The 18774-nt window shown below is 47.1% G+C and overlaps 1 protein-coding gene across 1 annotated transcript in view; it reads left to right on the top strand.

The window, feature by feature from the left end:
• The first annotated feature begins 726 nt into the window (after positions 1-726).
• LOC120956383 (frizzled-4) overlaps positions 727-18774 on the top strand; it is a 42438-nt gene continuing 24390 nt past the window's right edge. The window contains exons 1-2 of the mRNA XM_040377801.2: positions 727-930; positions 2890-4788. Coding sequence (XP_040233735.1) covers positions 3884-4788 — 905 coding nt within the window. The 5' untranslated portion in view covers positions 727-930; positions 2890-3883. The remainder of the gene's footprint in view (positions 931-2889; positions 4789-18774) is intronic.

Genomic DNA, 18774 nt, shown 5'->3' with positions numbered 1-18774 from the left:
TACATACATTAGTTGAAAAAAGCATATTTTTTCGAAAACCGTTTGTTTACCTTCTGATGAGAATGATCCAACTTGCAGTCCAAGGGGTACGAAAGTGACAGCTCTACAGTATAACCGAACATGTCTACGCCTACTTCCGAACAATTCTATATCTCGCTGAAAGAGTCTATTATATGCCTGAACGAATCTACAACTCGCTGAACATGTCTATATAATCCTCGAAAACCCTGTAATAATAATAAAAATAACAATACTAATAATAATAATAATAATAAAAATAACAATGATAATAATATCAATAACAGAAATAATAAAATAAATAATAATAGTAAGCTATGCAAAGCTAAACCATAAATTAAAGAGAACACATAAAAGTAGATGAAGAGTATTAGACGTATTTAAAATGATTTACAATGATATTTGTATTAAAGAACAATCAAAATGAAAAAAACTTTTTCGACCGTTTGGAATTGATAATCTCTATTTTCCCAACTAGAAAAAAAATATCATAAAAATATTGTTTATCTTGTTTTTGAGACCTTTAAACCTTGCTATCGGTTTTTAAGCGCAAAACTAACAGAAATAATCATAAAAAAGAAATTAATGTTTTATAGATAAATTAGTTAATGTGCTGTGCATATGTTCGACCCACAGTGCGCTCTTGCCTCTTCAGACTTGCCTCTCTGGAGTCACTGTTTCGTGAGAGAACCGTGTTGGAATGTTCTCTAGCACAGGCACGACACCGGCGAGAGCCGCACCGGCAGGTTCAACGTCTTCGGTACGAGATCAATTTACTCAGTTTTTGCTCGAAAGACTTGCGTGTCGGAGGGAGTTCCGTTTGGCGCCCTCGGAGTTTTGTGTGTGTCCTTCGTTACAAAGTTCGGTACGCGCGCGCTTTATAGGAGTTGTGTTGTGTGGTGCAGTAGTTTTGTAAGTAGTTTAACATATTACTAAAGATATCAGAGTGGTAGGAATAAACTAACTAACTGAGCAGATACAATGATTTAACAGGAAAGTTTACACAGTTTTACCGTACATGTGTCGAACCACGGAACAGTCCTATTAATGCGGCAGTGTACTTGAACAAATCGCCATCACTCGCTTAGAAGTGGATTAATAAAGTTGTTTGATTGCCATATCTTGTCATTGCCGTGTGCCTGTAATTATCGCCCAAGCTGTTCAAAACTGATACTGGATTACGGTATTGGTAACAAGTGTCTCATCTATCTCTAGATGCGATTAGTTCGCTGATCAACAGATACACACACACACACAGTTGTTACAGATCAGTGTGAAGAAGTAGGTGCGAAGATTTGTGCAGTGTCATTAAAACGAGAGCCAGTAGAACACGGCCAGCCGGCAAATTAGACACCACTCGACGTCACAAAACTGCGATGTGGTTGTGTTTCTGTGGACAAAATGAAACGAAAAAGTGTATCTACAGTGACAACAGTGGCACACTGTCCCTGATACGGGGTACGGTTGTACCTTGGCGGGTTGTTATCGTCGTTATCAGGTGTCAATGATGGTTTGAATCCAGAGCACCCTTCTCCCCCGGCCTGTTTGCTTGTTTTGGCGCTTGCCTTTTGCGCTTTAGTTAGTGTGCGAGTGTACCATGCTGCAGCCGTCAGCTCAACGTAGTGTGCCATGTGTACCGCTTGCAAGGAGCGTGCGTAACGTTTTGCGTAGAAAAAACGGTGTAGGCGTTTGCGCTTGTTGCCCAGATACGCACGGTCTCGCAGTGACAAAACGGCGCTGGGGCTGCTGGTGCGCTCAAATATTGTTTCAGTTTGTGGCGGTGACGGAATGTTTTTCCCCCATTTCCCCCGGTTTCTTCGACAGATGGTTACACTGGCAGCGGTATTTACTTGTTTGTTACTGGTGCCGCCGCCATTCGCGTTCGAGTAACGGCACCCGCGAAGGGAGAGGGTTGTTTATGTTGGGTTACATTTGGTTGCTGCTGCTGCTGCTGCTGCTGTGCCTCGCAACACAACACATATGTGTTGATTCGTCTCCAGAAACGCGCGCGTATATCCGAGATGATGCTGTTCACGCAACCTCACGCGTCTTCGCGCAAGAGATCTCTCGCTCCCTCTCTCTCTCTCTCTCTTGCTCAGGCTGTAGCGCAATGTGGAGCGCAAAAGCATGTCGGAACGGAGAGCGTGAGACGCGCTAGAAAGGGGATTCTGTGTTGCTCAGCATCATCATCACCGTCATCGTTCTTCATACCATTCCGTCTGGATGCTGGAAATTAAAATCAGATGGTCGATATTATTGGCACACACATACACACACATTGCAAACGAATCACACACGAAAAACGGGTTAAAACAACGGGTCGGCGGGTTATTTTTTGGAACGGATTTTTGCATGCGCGAGTTTGCAGCTTCGACACGAAAATATGGCAAGGAAAAACAACCACACCGTACTGCCGCTTGTTCCCGCCTGTGAAACGATCCGCGAGTTGTGGATATGTGTGTGTGTGTGTGTGGTGCAAAAATAAACATTAGACTCACGATGGCTGCGTATGTGTGTTTTTCCACCCTACGCAACCCACCTACGCTAGCCGCTGTACAGGCGCACGTCGTGCAAACGACCGGGAAAGTTGAACCAAAAGTCGAACATCAACAACATTAAAACAGCAAAATCCGCGATCGTGTATGTGTGTGTGTTGAGTGATGATTTATTTTTAATTAGACGCGCGAACATGCACGAAACCTTAGTAGCCCGTGGTAATGTTTGTTTTTTTTTTTTTGTGTGTGGAAAAGTTTGTTTCTTTAAGTTTCGTGGCAATAGTTGCTATGGTGCTACTTGTTAGTGTGATCTTCTGATCTTGTATGCATGTTAAACTTACACCTTTCTTTTTCGTTTTTGTTCCTTTTCTTTCAGATTGCTCTTTAGAATGTTAGGATGTTGCTATTGTAGCAATTAATCGCAACAAAACAGGTGGCACAGATCACAGGAACCCGTGTTTAAGTGTGGAAAACAAAAAATATTCAGAAAAGAAACGATCGTGCAAGATCGCTTTTCGATGTGAGATGTGAGATCTTTCGTGCAAAGGTCTAGTGAGCAGTGAGCCTTCGTGAGGAGCGTGTGGAAGAAGCGCTCAACGTGTAAACAAGTAAAAGAGAGAGAGAGAAAAAAAGGGAAAATTACAAGAACGTGGTCTTCGAAGAACCAAACTCGAAAACGAAGGGTCCGAAAGCGAACGAGTGACGGAGAATTTTACACAAAAAAGAGGCAACGCTAAAGATCGTACAAGCAGGTCCAGACTTGTGAGGTTCTTTCTTATGATTATGCTCAATACAGTCTTGCTCGAGACGATGCTGTTTTGGTGAAGACGTCGAGAGAGAGAGAGAGAGAGAGAGAGAGAGAGAGAGAGAGAGAGAGAGTGGAAGTGAGAAAGGGCAAGGGAAGAACATCATTAAACATCCCAAACTCGCCGGAACAGGGTCGAGGAAAAAAAGCAACGTTAGCTGCAGCGTCGGTCATCGCGCCCGACGTCCGTCTCGAGATCGTCTGAGGGAGGTTGGATTTTTTTTTCGGGGGAAATAACTGTGCCGTCTAGCAACGACGCTAACGAGTGCAACGAGAGTCTCATCTGGAAGGCTATTAGCAGCGAGTTACGGGGCTTTTTATGTGGCCCAAGCTAGAAGGAACCTAGGCTAGCGGGCATGGTATACCCCAAATCGTCACCATGGAGTTGTTAGTGTGAAGTCATCGTCTCGTGATTTCGCGTTGGAAATGCAATTACCAGTGAAACAGTGGATCGTTATTGTGTAAGATTTGGGGCTCAGCTAGTGTGCGCGAGTGGGTTGAAGTGCAAACGATACAAGTTTTAAACGGTTTTATAGTGAAAAGAAGTATAGAGAGCTTTCCAAAAATGGCACTACTGCCCAGTGTGTTGTGTGCGGTGATCGCACTGTCGCTGCCGGTACGGCCAACGGTTGCTACCAACACGGATTTCTCCACCCAACGGACCTGCGAACCGATCCGGATCGAGCTGTGCCGTGGCATCGGGTACAATGAAACGTCCCTGCCCAACATCGTTGGGCACGAGCTACAGTCCGATGCTAACTTTACGCTCCAAACGTTCTTCCCGCTGATCCAGTTCGGATGTAGCAAGCAGCTAAAGTTCTTCCTCTGCGCCACCTACGTCCCCATGTGTACGCCCAAGGTGTCGATGCCCATCGGGCCCTGTCGAAGCCTCTGCAACACGGTCAAGAATCGGTGCCACCCAATCCTGCAAGGGTTCGGGTTTCCGTGGCCCTCGGCCCTGGACTGCAATCGGTTTCCGGAGGAGAACAATCACGAGCACATGTGCATGCAGGGGCCGGGTGAACCGGCCGAGGGCGAAGTGCTCGTGTCGGATCGTCCCTCCTGCCAGGGCCTGCAGCGATCCAACCTGTACGTGCAGCTCAACCGGTCCGGGCGGTGTGCACCGCTCTGCGAGGCGGACATAATGTTCGAACAGAACGAGAAACACTTTGCCGAGGTGTGGCTGACGTCGTGGAGTGTGGCTGCACTGGGGACGGCAATCGTCGCCACGCTCTGTCTCATCCTGTCGACCAAGCGGTGGGACAAGAGCCTGATGCCGCTCGTCATCAGCCACTGTCTGGTGACGGTCGGGTGGGCCGTTCGGTGGCTCGCTGGGCGTAATGCTACGGCCTGCGGGTACGATCCGCAACTGCCGGGCGTTGCGCTGCTGCTAACGGACGGCCTGTCGACGGCACCGTGTGCGGCCACGTTCCTGCTGCGGTACTACTTCGGCCTGTCGGCAGCTGTTTGGTAAGTGAGAAGGAAACGGTTTACAATTATTATGTCCCCCTGTCCCCCAGTAGTGAAGAAGGGGAAACAATTATCTGTCGGGGTTTTGGGCATCTGACGTGGACTAACATGACGTGACATCGAGAGCGTACCCCGGAGCGACCACTTTTCGTTTCATGGTGGTGGTGACCCGCTCATGATGCCACTTTTCTAACGCGCTTACAGTCAATTATGAGTTGCAAGGGTTAGTGAAGTCCTCGGGGGACAGGAGAGCATCAGTTTCAACGTTTGAACAGCAGTCAGATGTACAGAGGTTCTCTTCAGATCGCAATACATGTTGTTGATTTCTACGTCTCGTAGGACTACATCGTCCTTGAAATTGGCTTTATCAAAACCAACTCAAAGGGTCATGTCCGTCTGTAACTAAAATCTCTTCAAATGTGAGTAATTAACTCCTACAGACATCATAGTGCACGTCGAAATCAAAGATCTTAAGACCAATGTCAAATCCGATAAGATTCGCACAGAAACCCTGTGTAGATTCAGACGGCACACAAGGAATCATTACAAACTTCCGAGACCCTGGAGTTGAAGATTCCAAGAACATCTCAGTGAGGTCTCTTAGGAAGTCATCATCCTTTGCGATGATTCTTAGAAGTCTCTCTTCCATTCGACATCCTGTTGTGAGCCACGGCTCTTACCTGCAGAGATCGTCAGGGTCACATCTTAAAGGCTACCGTATTCGGTCCGATCGACGACCGATCGATTTTATGATCCTGTGAACTGAAAAGATTTAGCTTCTGGTTTTTATGAGTTACTAGTTTTCCTTGCGTCTTATTCGCACTCGGCATCTCGGTATCTTACTCACTTGCATCATTAGGTTTTAAGCGAGAATTGGAAACGCTCGTTAAAGGATCAAGATTTTCGAGTGGAACGATCATTTTGCAAACCCATAATTATTACTCGCACACGGGTATCGTACATCAAATTGACTTTAATGTTCCTTGTTTCAACAAAATGATTCCCTCGTACGTTGTTTTGGGGCTAACCAACCGCCTTTTTATAATTATTGATCCACAAAATTTGCGTAATTTCGTGTGGTCTTGGGCGGATATAATCAGCATAATATCTATTGGGTGAATAATTTCCTCTGCCCCATAACGACCATGCCAACGATCCAACATGCAAAAGCACTGAATGATCAAGCAAACCCAATTAACTCCGCAATCAAACATTCGACAAAACTGCCTGTTGTGCTAGACCACGAGGGCAGTACCCGTGTACGAGGGATATGGGATATTCCGATCCGTCTCGTTTTCTGGCTCGATCTCACCACTGCTAATGCTACTAAATACATCCGATTTGTGATTGGGCACTGTGGGCGCATGGCGGAAAAGGTGCTCAATTACAATGTTATTACAGGAACAAGCTCCTCCTCCACGAGTGGAGCTTTGCAATCCTATGGAAATAGCCGAAACGATCGGGCTAATTTTAGGCATCCAATTCACCCAGCGGGTCGAACGCAATTAGGGAGGCAAATTTGGGCCGTATCTGATTACGTGTGCCGGGATGGCGTGATCCCGTGTGATCACGGCAGCCCCTCAGGGCCGTGTGGGAGAAAGGAAGTCGATCACACACAGTGGGAAAGAATGGGGAAGAATCATTTGCTACCGTAGTTAGATGCAATTTGGCTGATGAAAAGTGAGCTTTGCGAGAGTACGGCAATTTGTTGTTCAAACAAACAGAAAAATGGAACCGATGACGTTGTTCAGCGGGTGGCTAAGAATAGAAGACACTGCGGGAAGATGACGAACCTGGATCGGAGGAGTCGGACCCCCGTAATTGTACACTTCCTCATAAACAAGCTGATCGAGGGTGATGAATTCTTAAATTATGGTAGCCATACCTTACCCGAGGATCGATCCGGAGCGGTAATTGATAGACCCTCTCGCTCATTAGGAAGGCTCATTCGCGAGCCACAAACGAAACAAACAAGGCACCACCGTGCGCCGATGAGCATGAGGCTCCATTAATCGAGCTTTCTAACAAGCTTGTGGATCGGAGCGGCTGTTTTTTTCGTGTGTGTGTAGAGTGTGCTTTGGCTGCGGCCGACGATGACGGTGGCCCTCCCGTTCTGCTGCGGTCCGGGGAAGCTGAAAAGGAATCGGTGCAGAAGGGGAGATGTTTCCTCCTGGTCCGTGTTTCCTTTTCGTTCCCGCGGCATCGATGATCGGCACCTACAAACACACACACACAGACACACGATCCCAATTTCTGTACGGCGATAATCATCTTCTCATCAAGGTTCTCGTTCTCGTCTTGGAAGGAAGAGCCCGCGGTTACTTGAGTAGAATTTTTCGTTTTCCAAGATCGTAAAAGCATCAGATGCTTTCGGATCGGGCCGCTTTCAGCCCTGCGTCTGGATGGGTGCCCAGGGCGTGCATGTGTATGTTTGGACCTGCCGGGAATACTAATAATCGACGCTCTTTGCCGTGCCGTGTTGGGATGGTTCAATCAGATTCCAACATGAAGGAATTGAAGACATTAAAAAATCGATCACAAACGATCGTGTGAGGCGCACAGTTGGAACCGGCCGCCAAAACCGAACGGTCAGCGATGTTGTGTACGTGATATGATTTTTCTCATCCCCCGAGGTATGTGAAGTGCCTGCGTAAATAGTTGTCCCTTTGTGGGTTTTCCGTGCGCCTTTCATGTTCGCACCGATGGGATCGATGCGTACGATCGAACGCGGGCACGTGGTGGAGGAAAACCAATAAACATTACGAATGCTCAATCGATCGTCACCAAGAACAAGATTCGCTTTCTGTTTAACAAGTAGTTAGGACCATGGGAATGGTTTGGAAATGTTAAATGAGCGAACCCGCTTGCCGTGAGAATGAAGAAATTGGCAAATGGGGGCTAAATATTAACCTTTCCTACCAGCGGATGAGACCTCTTTAAGAAATTAATGAACTGCCGGTTTCAAAATCAGTCCAGCCGAAGGGGAAGTAGGTGTGATTAATTTCCACGACCTCAAAAACACACACACACGCACACTACCGCCCAATGACAGGGCGATCATTTACCTCTCCTAACGATCATTTACTTTGGCGTCCGCGCATTTTAAAACGGTTCGGTTGTTGTGTTCGGTTAAAATCATCCGGCAGTTTTTTTTCTTGTTTTGCTTTTTACAATCTTTTATGAGGCTGACTTTTCGTTGCCGGGTCATTTCCACACTTCCCGCTGGTTACAAACACACATACGCACTCGCTGTAATTAAGCGACCATAGAAACGGGAGAAGAAAAATACGCTCAACGGCGACACGAAATTATGCGCCTAGAACGGTCGATAAATTATGTTAATTTACGTCCACCCCGTCTGACGCCACATGGGATGGGCCGGCATGAGCCCCCTGCTCGGTGCGTCGTTGGTCGTCTTCTCTGTCTCCTGCCGACTGATTTAATTTACCAGACGAACACCCTTGATTGCTTGACCGGTTCGGGCAGGGCTGGAGTAGCCATCCATCCGCTGTGCGGACAAGAACAACGGCTTGACATCTTCCCGCGTCGGCCAGCAGGACCAGCTGGACCGTAAATCACGATGTGAATGGGGAGACACTGTCACCACGATGTGTACGATCATTAGTTATTCGCTCGACCAGATTTTGCAACATCCCGTGGGTTCTGATGACATGAACCAAAGCGCGCGAGCGGTAAGGTTCCGGTGACGAAAACAAAAAATTCACGGCGTATCGGGTTTCCCTGTCCAATTTCCCGTACATCAAAGTCCCATAAAACGCGTAAATAAAGTGTCATCACACTCACTGTCCGCTGTGTATTCGTAGCCCTCGTATCGCTTACCCTCGCTGATGGCTCACAGCACATCATTCCGCTCCATGCTGAGGTGCAGCTTGCTTGGGTGGCGATCGTGAAGGAAATAATTTATTTGATAGATTTATGAACATTTAGCGGCACCATTTGCGGTGCTTCGGGATATACTTTGTCCGGTTTGTGTTTTCTCTTCTGTGTGTGTGTGTGTCTCATTCTTAACCACGGAGACAGCTCGAACGATTAGGAATGACATTTGGGAATGGTTTTGGATTCAGGGGCCGCCGCTGTTGATCCAGCGATACACCATCGATCGATCGCACGCGTGATCGCGTGGTGTGGCGTGCATCAGCTTTTGGAGCCTTGCCGAAAAAGAAGGAGACGGAGATGGCAAAAGGCAAAACAAACCTCCGGTCCTCGGGGATCATTAAATTCTACGCTCGTTTAACGATCGCGTTAATGAAAACATGTGATTGAATATTTTAATGTCACGCTCGCTTTTGGTTGCGTTTCGCCGTGCCGGCGCTATGACAAATGGAGTTTGTTCTGGTTTGCCAGAAACTTGATCACTGTTTTCGAAAACAAGTAGATGTTTGAGTCTGGTTTGGTTTCATTTAAAAAAAAGATAAGCATCCTTAACTTCAAACATAAAACGCCTGAAATTGTGATGAGTTCTGCTAAAGCGCGTAACCGTTTATTAGCTTATCCAGCTAATATATCCAAGAACGCGAAACACAGGCTCACCATTTGGAAATGATCCTCAAGTTGTCATTAACTCAGGGGGAAACAAAAACATCTGCCAAAAAACAAAACCACATTTGCTTGCTTGAAGGTAGCCCTTTCCGGAATGGTTGCGTTTAGTGGCTACGGGGAGTGGGCCTTTTTTCCCAATTAAACATCCACAACTCCTGGCAGAGTCCCAGTTTTCGTCGTCTTCTCGCCGACGACCTAAACACATGTACCCGTGAAGGAAGCAGCAACGTTTCGATCCTTCCCTTTTTTGGTTGAGGGCTTGTGTTCTTAGGTACGCGGGTTTGTGTTTTGTGTTTTTTCTTTCCCTTCGCTCCAAACAATCTGTTTCCACGGTTTGTACATTTAAATGCTTCTCCTTTAGTTTTGGACAAATATTGAAGCCAAGACAGCCGACCTCGGGCCTCGGTATGATGAGGTTTTAAATTAGAATAAATAAAGTATAATTTGTTCAGTTTTCGGGGTTCTCTTCTGTTTTCCGTCAGGCGTTTCGTTTCGTTTTTGTCGCTTTTGCTTAAACTTACACACTCTTGTCTTTCCTGCCTGCCATCCTCACTCGATGCGTAAAGGAAATATGATACTTTAACGTTTTGCTTGAAAAAAGACGCACTTCTCAGGGGAAACCACTCTCGCCGGTCTCTTCATCACTCCAGGGGCTCAAGTGTGATGTTCGGGTGTCTCTTGTCGTCGTCGTCGTCGTCTGTGACGTTCCCCCGCCGGAACCGGATGCCCGTTCGGTTTGCTTGGAAGTTGCATAAATAATCACTCCACTGATGGAGGACTTAAATTAGCTTAAATGAAGTGAGAATTTTGATTGTCGATAGCAGCACGCAGCAGGGGATGCCGCGAAGTGCCACGATCAGAAAGGATCACGCTTTACGCTTCGCTGTGTCACCGCTGTGCCAACGCGCGATTAAGATCAAGCGTGGATCAACAGGCTGCCGACGCTTTCTTTCTAGCACATTCTTTCTATCAAACATGATTATTATTATTCTCCAGCGCTTGGGACGTGGTCCGGCGTGTCGGAGATGGGAGTCCGTTTCGTAGCTGTTTCGTATTAATCAAAGCAAATGTGACGCAGGTTTGTTGTATTTACTGCAGAGCTCACGCAGCGGCTGGTGGGTTCTGAAAAATAGTATAATTAAGTGCATTTTGTTTCCCATCGATTGCGGTTTGCTTGAGGGCGCGGTGACGAGCACGCCAACAAAGCGACGGTTGATGAACTTAACTCGGTTGAGCTTATTAGTAACCAGACAGTGTACTGGTTGCTGCTTGTCTACTCGATGAAGCTTTAAGACTTCACAGTTACAACTCTTAAGGCACACTGAGGTGTAATGCGTGCAGTGTGTGAGTGCTTCTAATAGAAGAGGATTTTCTCGCTTACTCGCTTCCTACTGCTGCTGCCCGACAACTCCCCAATTATGGTTCAATTTACACGCATACGTACATAGGCCTGTTACCATCTTACATGTCTGACGGTGTGTTTTGTGTCTGTGTGTGTGTTGGGGGTAAGTGGAAAGTAAGTACCGATTTGCCAAAAAGATGCACGTTTCATGCGATCGGGAAAAATACTTGAACGGTTCATTCTCTTTCTCTCTCTCTGTCTATATCTCTCTTTGGAATGGGGCCGCCAAGGAAGACGTGGAAACGTACCGCTAACGAGTGGAGCGGTCACCCTTGTCCTGCCGCCCAGTAACCCTCCCCTACCCAGTGGTGGGTGAAATTTGAATCATTACGAAAACAACCACACCATAATTGCCAACTCGTTACGAGGCTGACGAGCCTGTCGAAGGCGGCCTCGAGCTGGCGAGCCATCCACTTGGATGGATGGCGTCGGCCGCACCCTACCACCACGGGCAACAGACTCAAAGCGCCAGCATCACTCTTCAAAAAGGCGTCGGAAGAAAGCTAGAAGGCTCTTAAAGTGTACGAGCCTTCTTCATTGTTGTGGTGGCGGCGGAATGGGTGGAAACGAAACGGCGATCGTAAATCGAAAGAGTGCTGAAAGAAAGCCAATCAATCGCTCTCATTCAGCGCGGTTCGGTTCGATCGAGATTTGACGGGCACGTATATTCATGCACGGGGCGAAGATCGGACACAACACGGGCACGGTTCGTTGTGAAGCGGGTCGGCATGCTTTGGAATGAAGTGCAATGGGTTGTTGTTGTTGTTGTTGTTGTTGTATTGGAAGTGTGCCACACTTGAAGTATGAACACATCCAATGACTTTGGAGCTATGAAAGATCTTCAAGCAATGTTGGTTGTACTTTGAGCTTAACAGTTTCTATTGTAAGTGGATGACACAACCTTTTTGCGTTGTAGATCCAAGAGAGTCTCATTGCTTTTTTAAAAACTACATGCTCCTTATTGAGTTGAATATCTTGAAAATATCATTCAACACTATAACTCCTCCAACAAAGTCTTCTCTCTTTTTGATCCTCCGCCGTACACGATCACATTGGAAATGAAGCGACGCAAACGTGACGTAAACTAGTTTACTGTACCCTGCTCAATACTGTACTTCAATGTTTGCTAAACTCGCGCACTTGATCATTATCAACTTTCCGCGTAACGTTATATGCCTGGAGCCGAGCGCTGGCCAGCATAATCATCCAGCGATCATAATTAGCTGGCGGCAGTCACAGTTTCATGTCGTGGATCAGCCTGAGCATCGTTTGGAAGATTTGGAAGATCTACGCGAGATTCAGCCTGGGCGGGTTTTGTGAGATCTCCAATGGAGTTCGTGCGCTGGTGTGTGTGTATTTGTGAACAGCCTTCTTATTTACAATTTCCCGGCTGCCTTTTGTATCTTTCCCCGATCTTCCACTCGAATTCCCGTTTTCCGGTTTCATATGTTGCATGAGATGTTTGTTGAACAGGCTAGGCTGGGAAGATCCAAGTTTGTTAGCGGTGTTCAGCACCCCCTTCTGGTTGTTAGCTGTTCCGATCTCTTCCAGCCTTGTAGTTGTGTGTAGACCCCACCATTATTGACATAGCTGCAGAATTCGATTTCTGTGCAAACGGTCGGCTTCCACGGGTCCCGCATCCACTTCAGATGGCTACTTAGTCGTTACGGGGCTTTGGAAAGCCATCCGTGGTGGTGGCGATCGCGGGCCCACTTTAAGCCCGATTCCGGCGGAGAGTCCGAGAAAGCGCACTGCTGCTGCTGAACGTGTGCTGTTTAAAGCTCTACACGGGGGCCCGGATGCTACTGATCAATATTTGAGTAATTGGTCAAATATGTACCTTACCTGGTTTCGGTTACAGCGACAGGGTCCGTGAGCATCGCGTACGCATCGCACCACCGTAATGGCGTTATACGTTCTGTTTGCATCCGGGACGGAGTCGGTTGGTCGCTTGTCGTTTAAATCGTTTGTACATTGTGTTAAACGCTGTCACACAGGTTGGGTGAGAAATGTAGGCAACAAAGTTCGGCATCCTTGTGTGAGCACACACACACACACTGGGCTGAGTCTGTTTGCTAGCATGAGTCGGTTGTTTGCCCAAAGGAAGCTAGAAAAGTGGTGCGCAAACTTTGCTCCCGTAGGAAAGAAAAACATCCTAATTTCTATTTAAGTTTCGTCGCTGTAACCCGTTTTTCCTTCTTCTCATCGCTGTTCTGTTTGAAGCGTTGGAAATGAAAGCGGTTGACTGCTTTCGTGAGGATTCTTCTTGCGAGTGAGGGTTAATAATTTACCGGTTAACAAATACCACCACAAGCGGGAGATGATGATAAATCATCTACCAAGCGAGGAGAAGTTTGCGTTAATTGCTTGTTAGCGTATAGAGCGTGTAGGAAAGTTTGCCAAAAAGAAAGAAACAAGACACACACACGCCAGGCGACGATCAAAAGGTTCCGTGCCCGTTCAGGCGTATCAAGCACGGGAGACAGGCGGCCGTGCTCGTTCGTTTACTGCACCAAATTCAATCACTGTACCGGTGTGCAGATCATAAAATCTTGTCGGAAAAGGTCGCGACACTGGGGTAGAGGGTGCGAAGAGATGTGCGTGCGGGGAATAGAAGTCATAAACGATGGCCGGTTCCGGACCATAGCCATCGGCAGGGAGCCGTTACGGGTGCCTCCGGTTCCCCGTTGCGCTTCTCTATTTTTAATCGCGGTGCGGCGGTGGAAGCTGGGAGTTGGGGTTTTACAACCTGCCTGGAGGCCTCGGTGACTCGGTGTGTTTCGCTACACCGTCAGCCCCAACGTCGTAGCAGCGCACAGCCATATACGCGGGCGACTGGCGTCTAACCTTACCGAGTCAATCTAGCTAGCGTTCGTTCGCTAATTGCACGTGCACGGGGAACCTGTCCCGGGCAGTCCCCGGTGGCATGTTTGTAGAGGGTCGTCGACACAGTAATTTGAGGGAGGAAGGGAAAACAATCTCCCCAGCCCATCCAATCATCGATACAGAATATCTGATAACCAGATCTCCTCGCGATCGCTCTTTCTCTGTAGCAGAACTTGCTGAAAGCCCCAAGAGAGCTGATGATGATGGTGGTGGTGATGATGATGATTGCCTCGATCGACAACGATCGGAGTTGGTGATGGTGGCGCAAAAACTTGCACCCTTTAAAAAAGGGAAGACGCGTAGACGGAGGAGGCAGGAAGAGTGGTTCTTCTTTGCGAGATCTTCCCTGCCCTCCATCGGTCGGTGGAGCGTCGTGCTTGACGGATGACTCTCGTTATGCATGAGCGGAGAGTGTAATCCCCGAGAATAGGCTCTCAGCTACGGTTCGGTAAACTGGGGCCTGGAAATAATGTGCCAAGGTTGCCAAGTGTCTCAGGGAAGCGTTTGCGGCCTTCTATTTCTTCTTTGCCGTCTCTGGTACGTCGTGCCGTTGGAGGCCACAAAGAAGACGGTCAAGCCGGCTGGGCTAGGTGTTAGGCTGCTGGCCGATTGGATGGACAAGATTTACTGCTTTCCTCCTTGTTACCTCGTTTATCCAAACGCAGCTTGCTCGCAACTACAAGAAGATGAAAGGCGAAAAAAACAACTTGGTGTGCAGGAAGGCTTGGTATCGTATTACCTTCACCCTCCCGCCCGTAGGCAGACACTGTTTTTACGCGAATCGATGGAATGGAGCGGGTTTTTTGTCTTGCTTCTTCACAGTAGTACCACCTCTTACACACCTCGAGGGCTAAGGTACGAATAAGTACCGGACTTGTTAACGTGTAAAAATTTACCAGTCCCTGCCAGCACTGGACTGCTCCATGCGGGCCAGTGGGTAGTAGATCGTGAACAGGACGTAGTTGTAATGACAAGGTCCAAGGCTTCCGACGTTGAAAGCATTGGAGCCGTTCAATTCGTTTGCATACGCTGGCATGCTCCCGAGATTGTCCCGAGCCTTGTACCGTTTCCTTGAACGGGAAGCCCTACCACGTCTAGGGGTGTTATAAACCTTGGTACGCACGCATGCTTACCCTTTTCTTTCTATATAGCCCTCCCCAGTGTCATCGGACACTTTGCCTTTTGTGTCTTTGCAGCGGGGTGGGGGACATTGCTTCCCAGTTGACACCTTTTCGTGCACTGGGTGGCTTCTTTGCTAGTGACGCAAGCCCCACGGTCGACTTTTTTGGCGACGTGCTGTCGCAGGCCTTAAGCCGGTGTGCGGTGTTAAGTTCCGGTGTTATGCAGGGAAGGCTTTCCATACTCTTGTGTGTGAAATGGTCTCTATCATATCTATCTTCGGGGCTTCGGGGCTTCGGGAATGACCGATGGCCCGGACTGGTGAACGATTTGTCCGGATTAAGAATTAAAGGTAGTTAGGTACCGCTGGTTGGCGGCTTCTTTTGCGGGGCCTGTCACCTGTAATCCCTTTGTAGAGTGTCTAATTGTGTATGGCACGGACTCCAGGGTTTCGGAGGAAGGATAAGAATGAACACTTGGCACTCAGGCACTGTTTCGGGGACTCTCAATAGAATTGTGCAGGTAGTTTAAGGGGAAAAACACACTCACAAAAGGACCCTGTCCCTTTGAACTTTTACGCTCCGTCCTCTAGGGCTCGAAGGGTCCCATTTGTTGTTTGTTTTAGTGCGACTCTGAAGCCACCATCAACAATGCAGCGCAAAGTGTCATAAGATGGGATGAGCGGTACGCAGAATCGGCAAACAAATCGCTCTTATCCTCCTCAGGCTTTCCTTGGCAGCGGTTTGACTTTTACGGGACCGATCAAAGCAAAGGTCCCGAAACCGCTAGAAATTCATTGCCCAAATATTGGAAAAGGAACATCCACCAAAAAAAACCATCCCTTGCAAGTCCAAATGAGGGAAATATTGTTTTGCGCAGAACGAGAAACGGAACGAACGCACCGGGGCTTCCCAAAAAAGGACTTCGTCTCGGAGGGAAAAAATACAAACAAGCGCGCGCGTACGCCATTTGCCCGACGAGATAAGATACAATTTCGGTAATGTTCGTTAGGCTCGAACCATTTTTGGATGATCGGGAGAGCTGTTTTCTTGTTACTTCCTCCTTCTTTCTGTTGCATTTTCTTTCTCTCCCAAGAAAGACATCGGCGCGCGCGCGCCCGCGTTCAATATCCTTCCGAGGAACTCTCCATGTACAGAATATGGTGAAGAAAAGAAAAACAACATAAATTCCTTCACATCTAAAACGAGCGAAATACCGGCGACCGTGATCTGTTTTCGAAGAGCTAAGAACGAAAGAAAAAACAGCCGAGAGGAACCACGCGGTGCTCCAGAGACCAAAGCAACAGACCGGCCAAGACGGAATTGACTAACGAGACCCGAACGAGGGAGATGGAAGGGAAAACATAAATATCAAAACCCTGGACAGGCCAAACATGGCCGTGCCTTGGGATCGAGTTGCTTGGGTCGGACGGCGGCACTGTCGGCCCTTACGCTTACGGTGTACCGTTGTCTTTCGACGAGGATCTATCTTCCCTGGTCTGGTTTGCTTTGTGTGATCGCGTAGGCTAGCTTCGGTAGGGAACAATTATAAGAACCCTAGACGGCATGCAGGGAGTGAGCTGGACAGTGTACAGGCAGAAAATAGAAGGTCTTGGAATTATGTTCCTTCTCAGCAACAAAAAAATGTGTAGCACTGTAGCCGTGCCGTTTGGTAAATTCTTCGAAGGTTTGTCTGACAGCGGTGCTGATGCATCTATTTCTGGGCAGCAATGTTGTTTTTGACAGTAGCAGTAACATCCATTACCGATAGTATAGACTCTCCACAGGGGGGGACAGGACATAGGACAAACTGAGGCTCGTGCAGACTTCTGTTATTCGGAACTTTCGTATGATCTGCTACAACCCCGCTGTAAACAGCACTTTGTCGTAAACAAAGCATCAAGCTGTCAAACTCCCCTTTTTCAGCGGGGTAACTGATCAAGGGTAATGTTGCAAAAACGCATCCCCGATCGACAATGGAAATGTCATCGGCTCAAGGCGGACATTTCGCAGTGCAGTGGAGATGCGTCCTGGTCCTTCTCTTTATTGCGCTGATTTGCATATATGTTCGATTGATCGGACCCGTTTCACAAATGGAACTAATGCATCTTTAATGCATCGTACGATTTATGGTTTGTTTGTACGGGGTAGCGTGACAGTACCATAAATCAAAAGCCGTGGCTATATAGCTAGTGCTTTGGCTGTGGTACTGTTGTATCGTTTAACGGCAGTTTTAACGAATAGACGGTGTTTGTACGGCGATCATTGTGTTTGATGATCGGGTTGGTCCATCGGGGTCCAGTTTTGTTTGAACTAAAAGGGTAGATTAATGTGAAATTTCCCTCCTACTTTCAGGGACACTGCATTCATTTTATTAATTTCATTCAATAAATTTATAAAAATAAAAGAGAAAATATTCTCAGAGACATGTTTTTACAAAATAAAACAGCTATAACTAATGCTCTAATTCAGGGGCCTCCAAACTTTTCAGCTCGAGGGCCGCATTGCTTCAAAAATAACTATGTTGAGGGCCATTTGACGCTACCTTTAAATTATGAGTGAACGTTTAAATCTCGTTTTTACAACAAATTACTAACGATACTTGTACAGTTTCGTGATACTAAAGCTTGATTTTTGTCTACGAAAAGTAAAAAATACATTTTTATTTGAATAAGTCATAATAACGTAATATTTATATTAACTCTGGCAAAGTCATCGTGGGCCGCATTATAAGCTCTTGAGGGCCGCATGCGGCCCGCGGGCCGTAGTTTGGAGACCCCTGCTCTAATTAATGCTCTAAAAAGTGATAATTAGTAAAACTGTTAGTTATAGAGATTGATTACTCCAAAATATTTGTCTTTTAATGATGTGATTTTATGTCAAGTATTGAATCTAAATTTACTTTTCAAATTACTTTAATTGGATCGGAAATTACAAATATGATTAAAATCATTTTTTCCCATACTCTTACATAGTTATTAGCAATATTCAGTAGTTCCAAGTAATTTAATTATCAATATGAGCTCTATGTGCAGGTTTCTTTAAAAATGATGCAGTAATAACAGAGTAAAGCTTTTTTAAATAAAATCCAACCCATTGGCCAGCTTCACCCACCCCATTGAACGGATGAAAGATTAATCTAAAACCTACATGTAACGAGCCTGCTGTCAGTGTCAGGAATAATGCCAAATCCGACTGCTAACTGACGGGGAGCGAAAAAAGGGCTTTAAAATAAACTGCGTGCCATTTCAGCGATCGCGATCGCACGCTGCAACTGCACGCACTTGCACCTTTCCCTTCCCCTCTGTCTCACCCGATCGTCCCGGAGTTGCATTCTGCAACTGCAACGCAGCAGAAGATCGTAATCCGTTCGATTTGGTTTTCGCCCGCTGACTTGCGGATCAATTCGCGCACACATAAAACTGCATACGACCGATGGAATGATGCTGTTAGTGGGCAAGCTGCCAAGAAAAGAAGCATCGAACAAAAAAAAAAGGCTCAAGACCACATCGAAGGTGGTAATGGGATGGTGAAAAATGTGGCTTCCCTCATGATCAACCGCCCATCCCTCCCAGTTTGACCCAGGAATGCTTCCAGCTGGAAATAATCTGGCCGTTGTTGGTTTTAACACTTTCGAAAATGTGTCAAAAAAGCACCTTCCAGTATGTGCTCTCTCCGCTCCTCCGTTGCACCAGTTCCGTCCACCAGATGGGCATCAGATTGGAAAACGTACTTCGATTTTCGTTGCCGCTTTATGTTTATGCTTGCTTTTTTCTGCACGAGTAACTTGTGTATGCTTTTATCCTGAGGAGGTTTCTTTTGGTTGCGTTCCCTCAGTTGATATTCTGACTGCATTCGCCCCAAACTGCTGGCCGTAATCTTTATGGGCGACTTTTGGTCGACACCTTCGGGGCAACTGGTGGCGTAGTGCGAAGCGAAAACAAGCAAAACGAGCGACAAGAATCGGTGGGAAAGGCAAGGAGGAAAGGCTCCCCGTGTTGAGGAGGGAAGATAAAAATA

This window comes from Anopheles coluzzii, chromosome 3, assembly GCF_943734685.1.
Source record: "Anopheles coluzzii chromosome 3, AcolN3, whole genome shotgun sequence".
Classification (NCBI taxonomy): Eukaryota; Metazoa; Arthropoda; class Insecta; order Diptera; family Culicidae; genus Anopheles; species Anopheles coluzzii.
The sequence above is the reverse complement of the archived record's forward strand: the minus strand, read 5'-3'. Positions and strand labels throughout refer to the sequence as shown.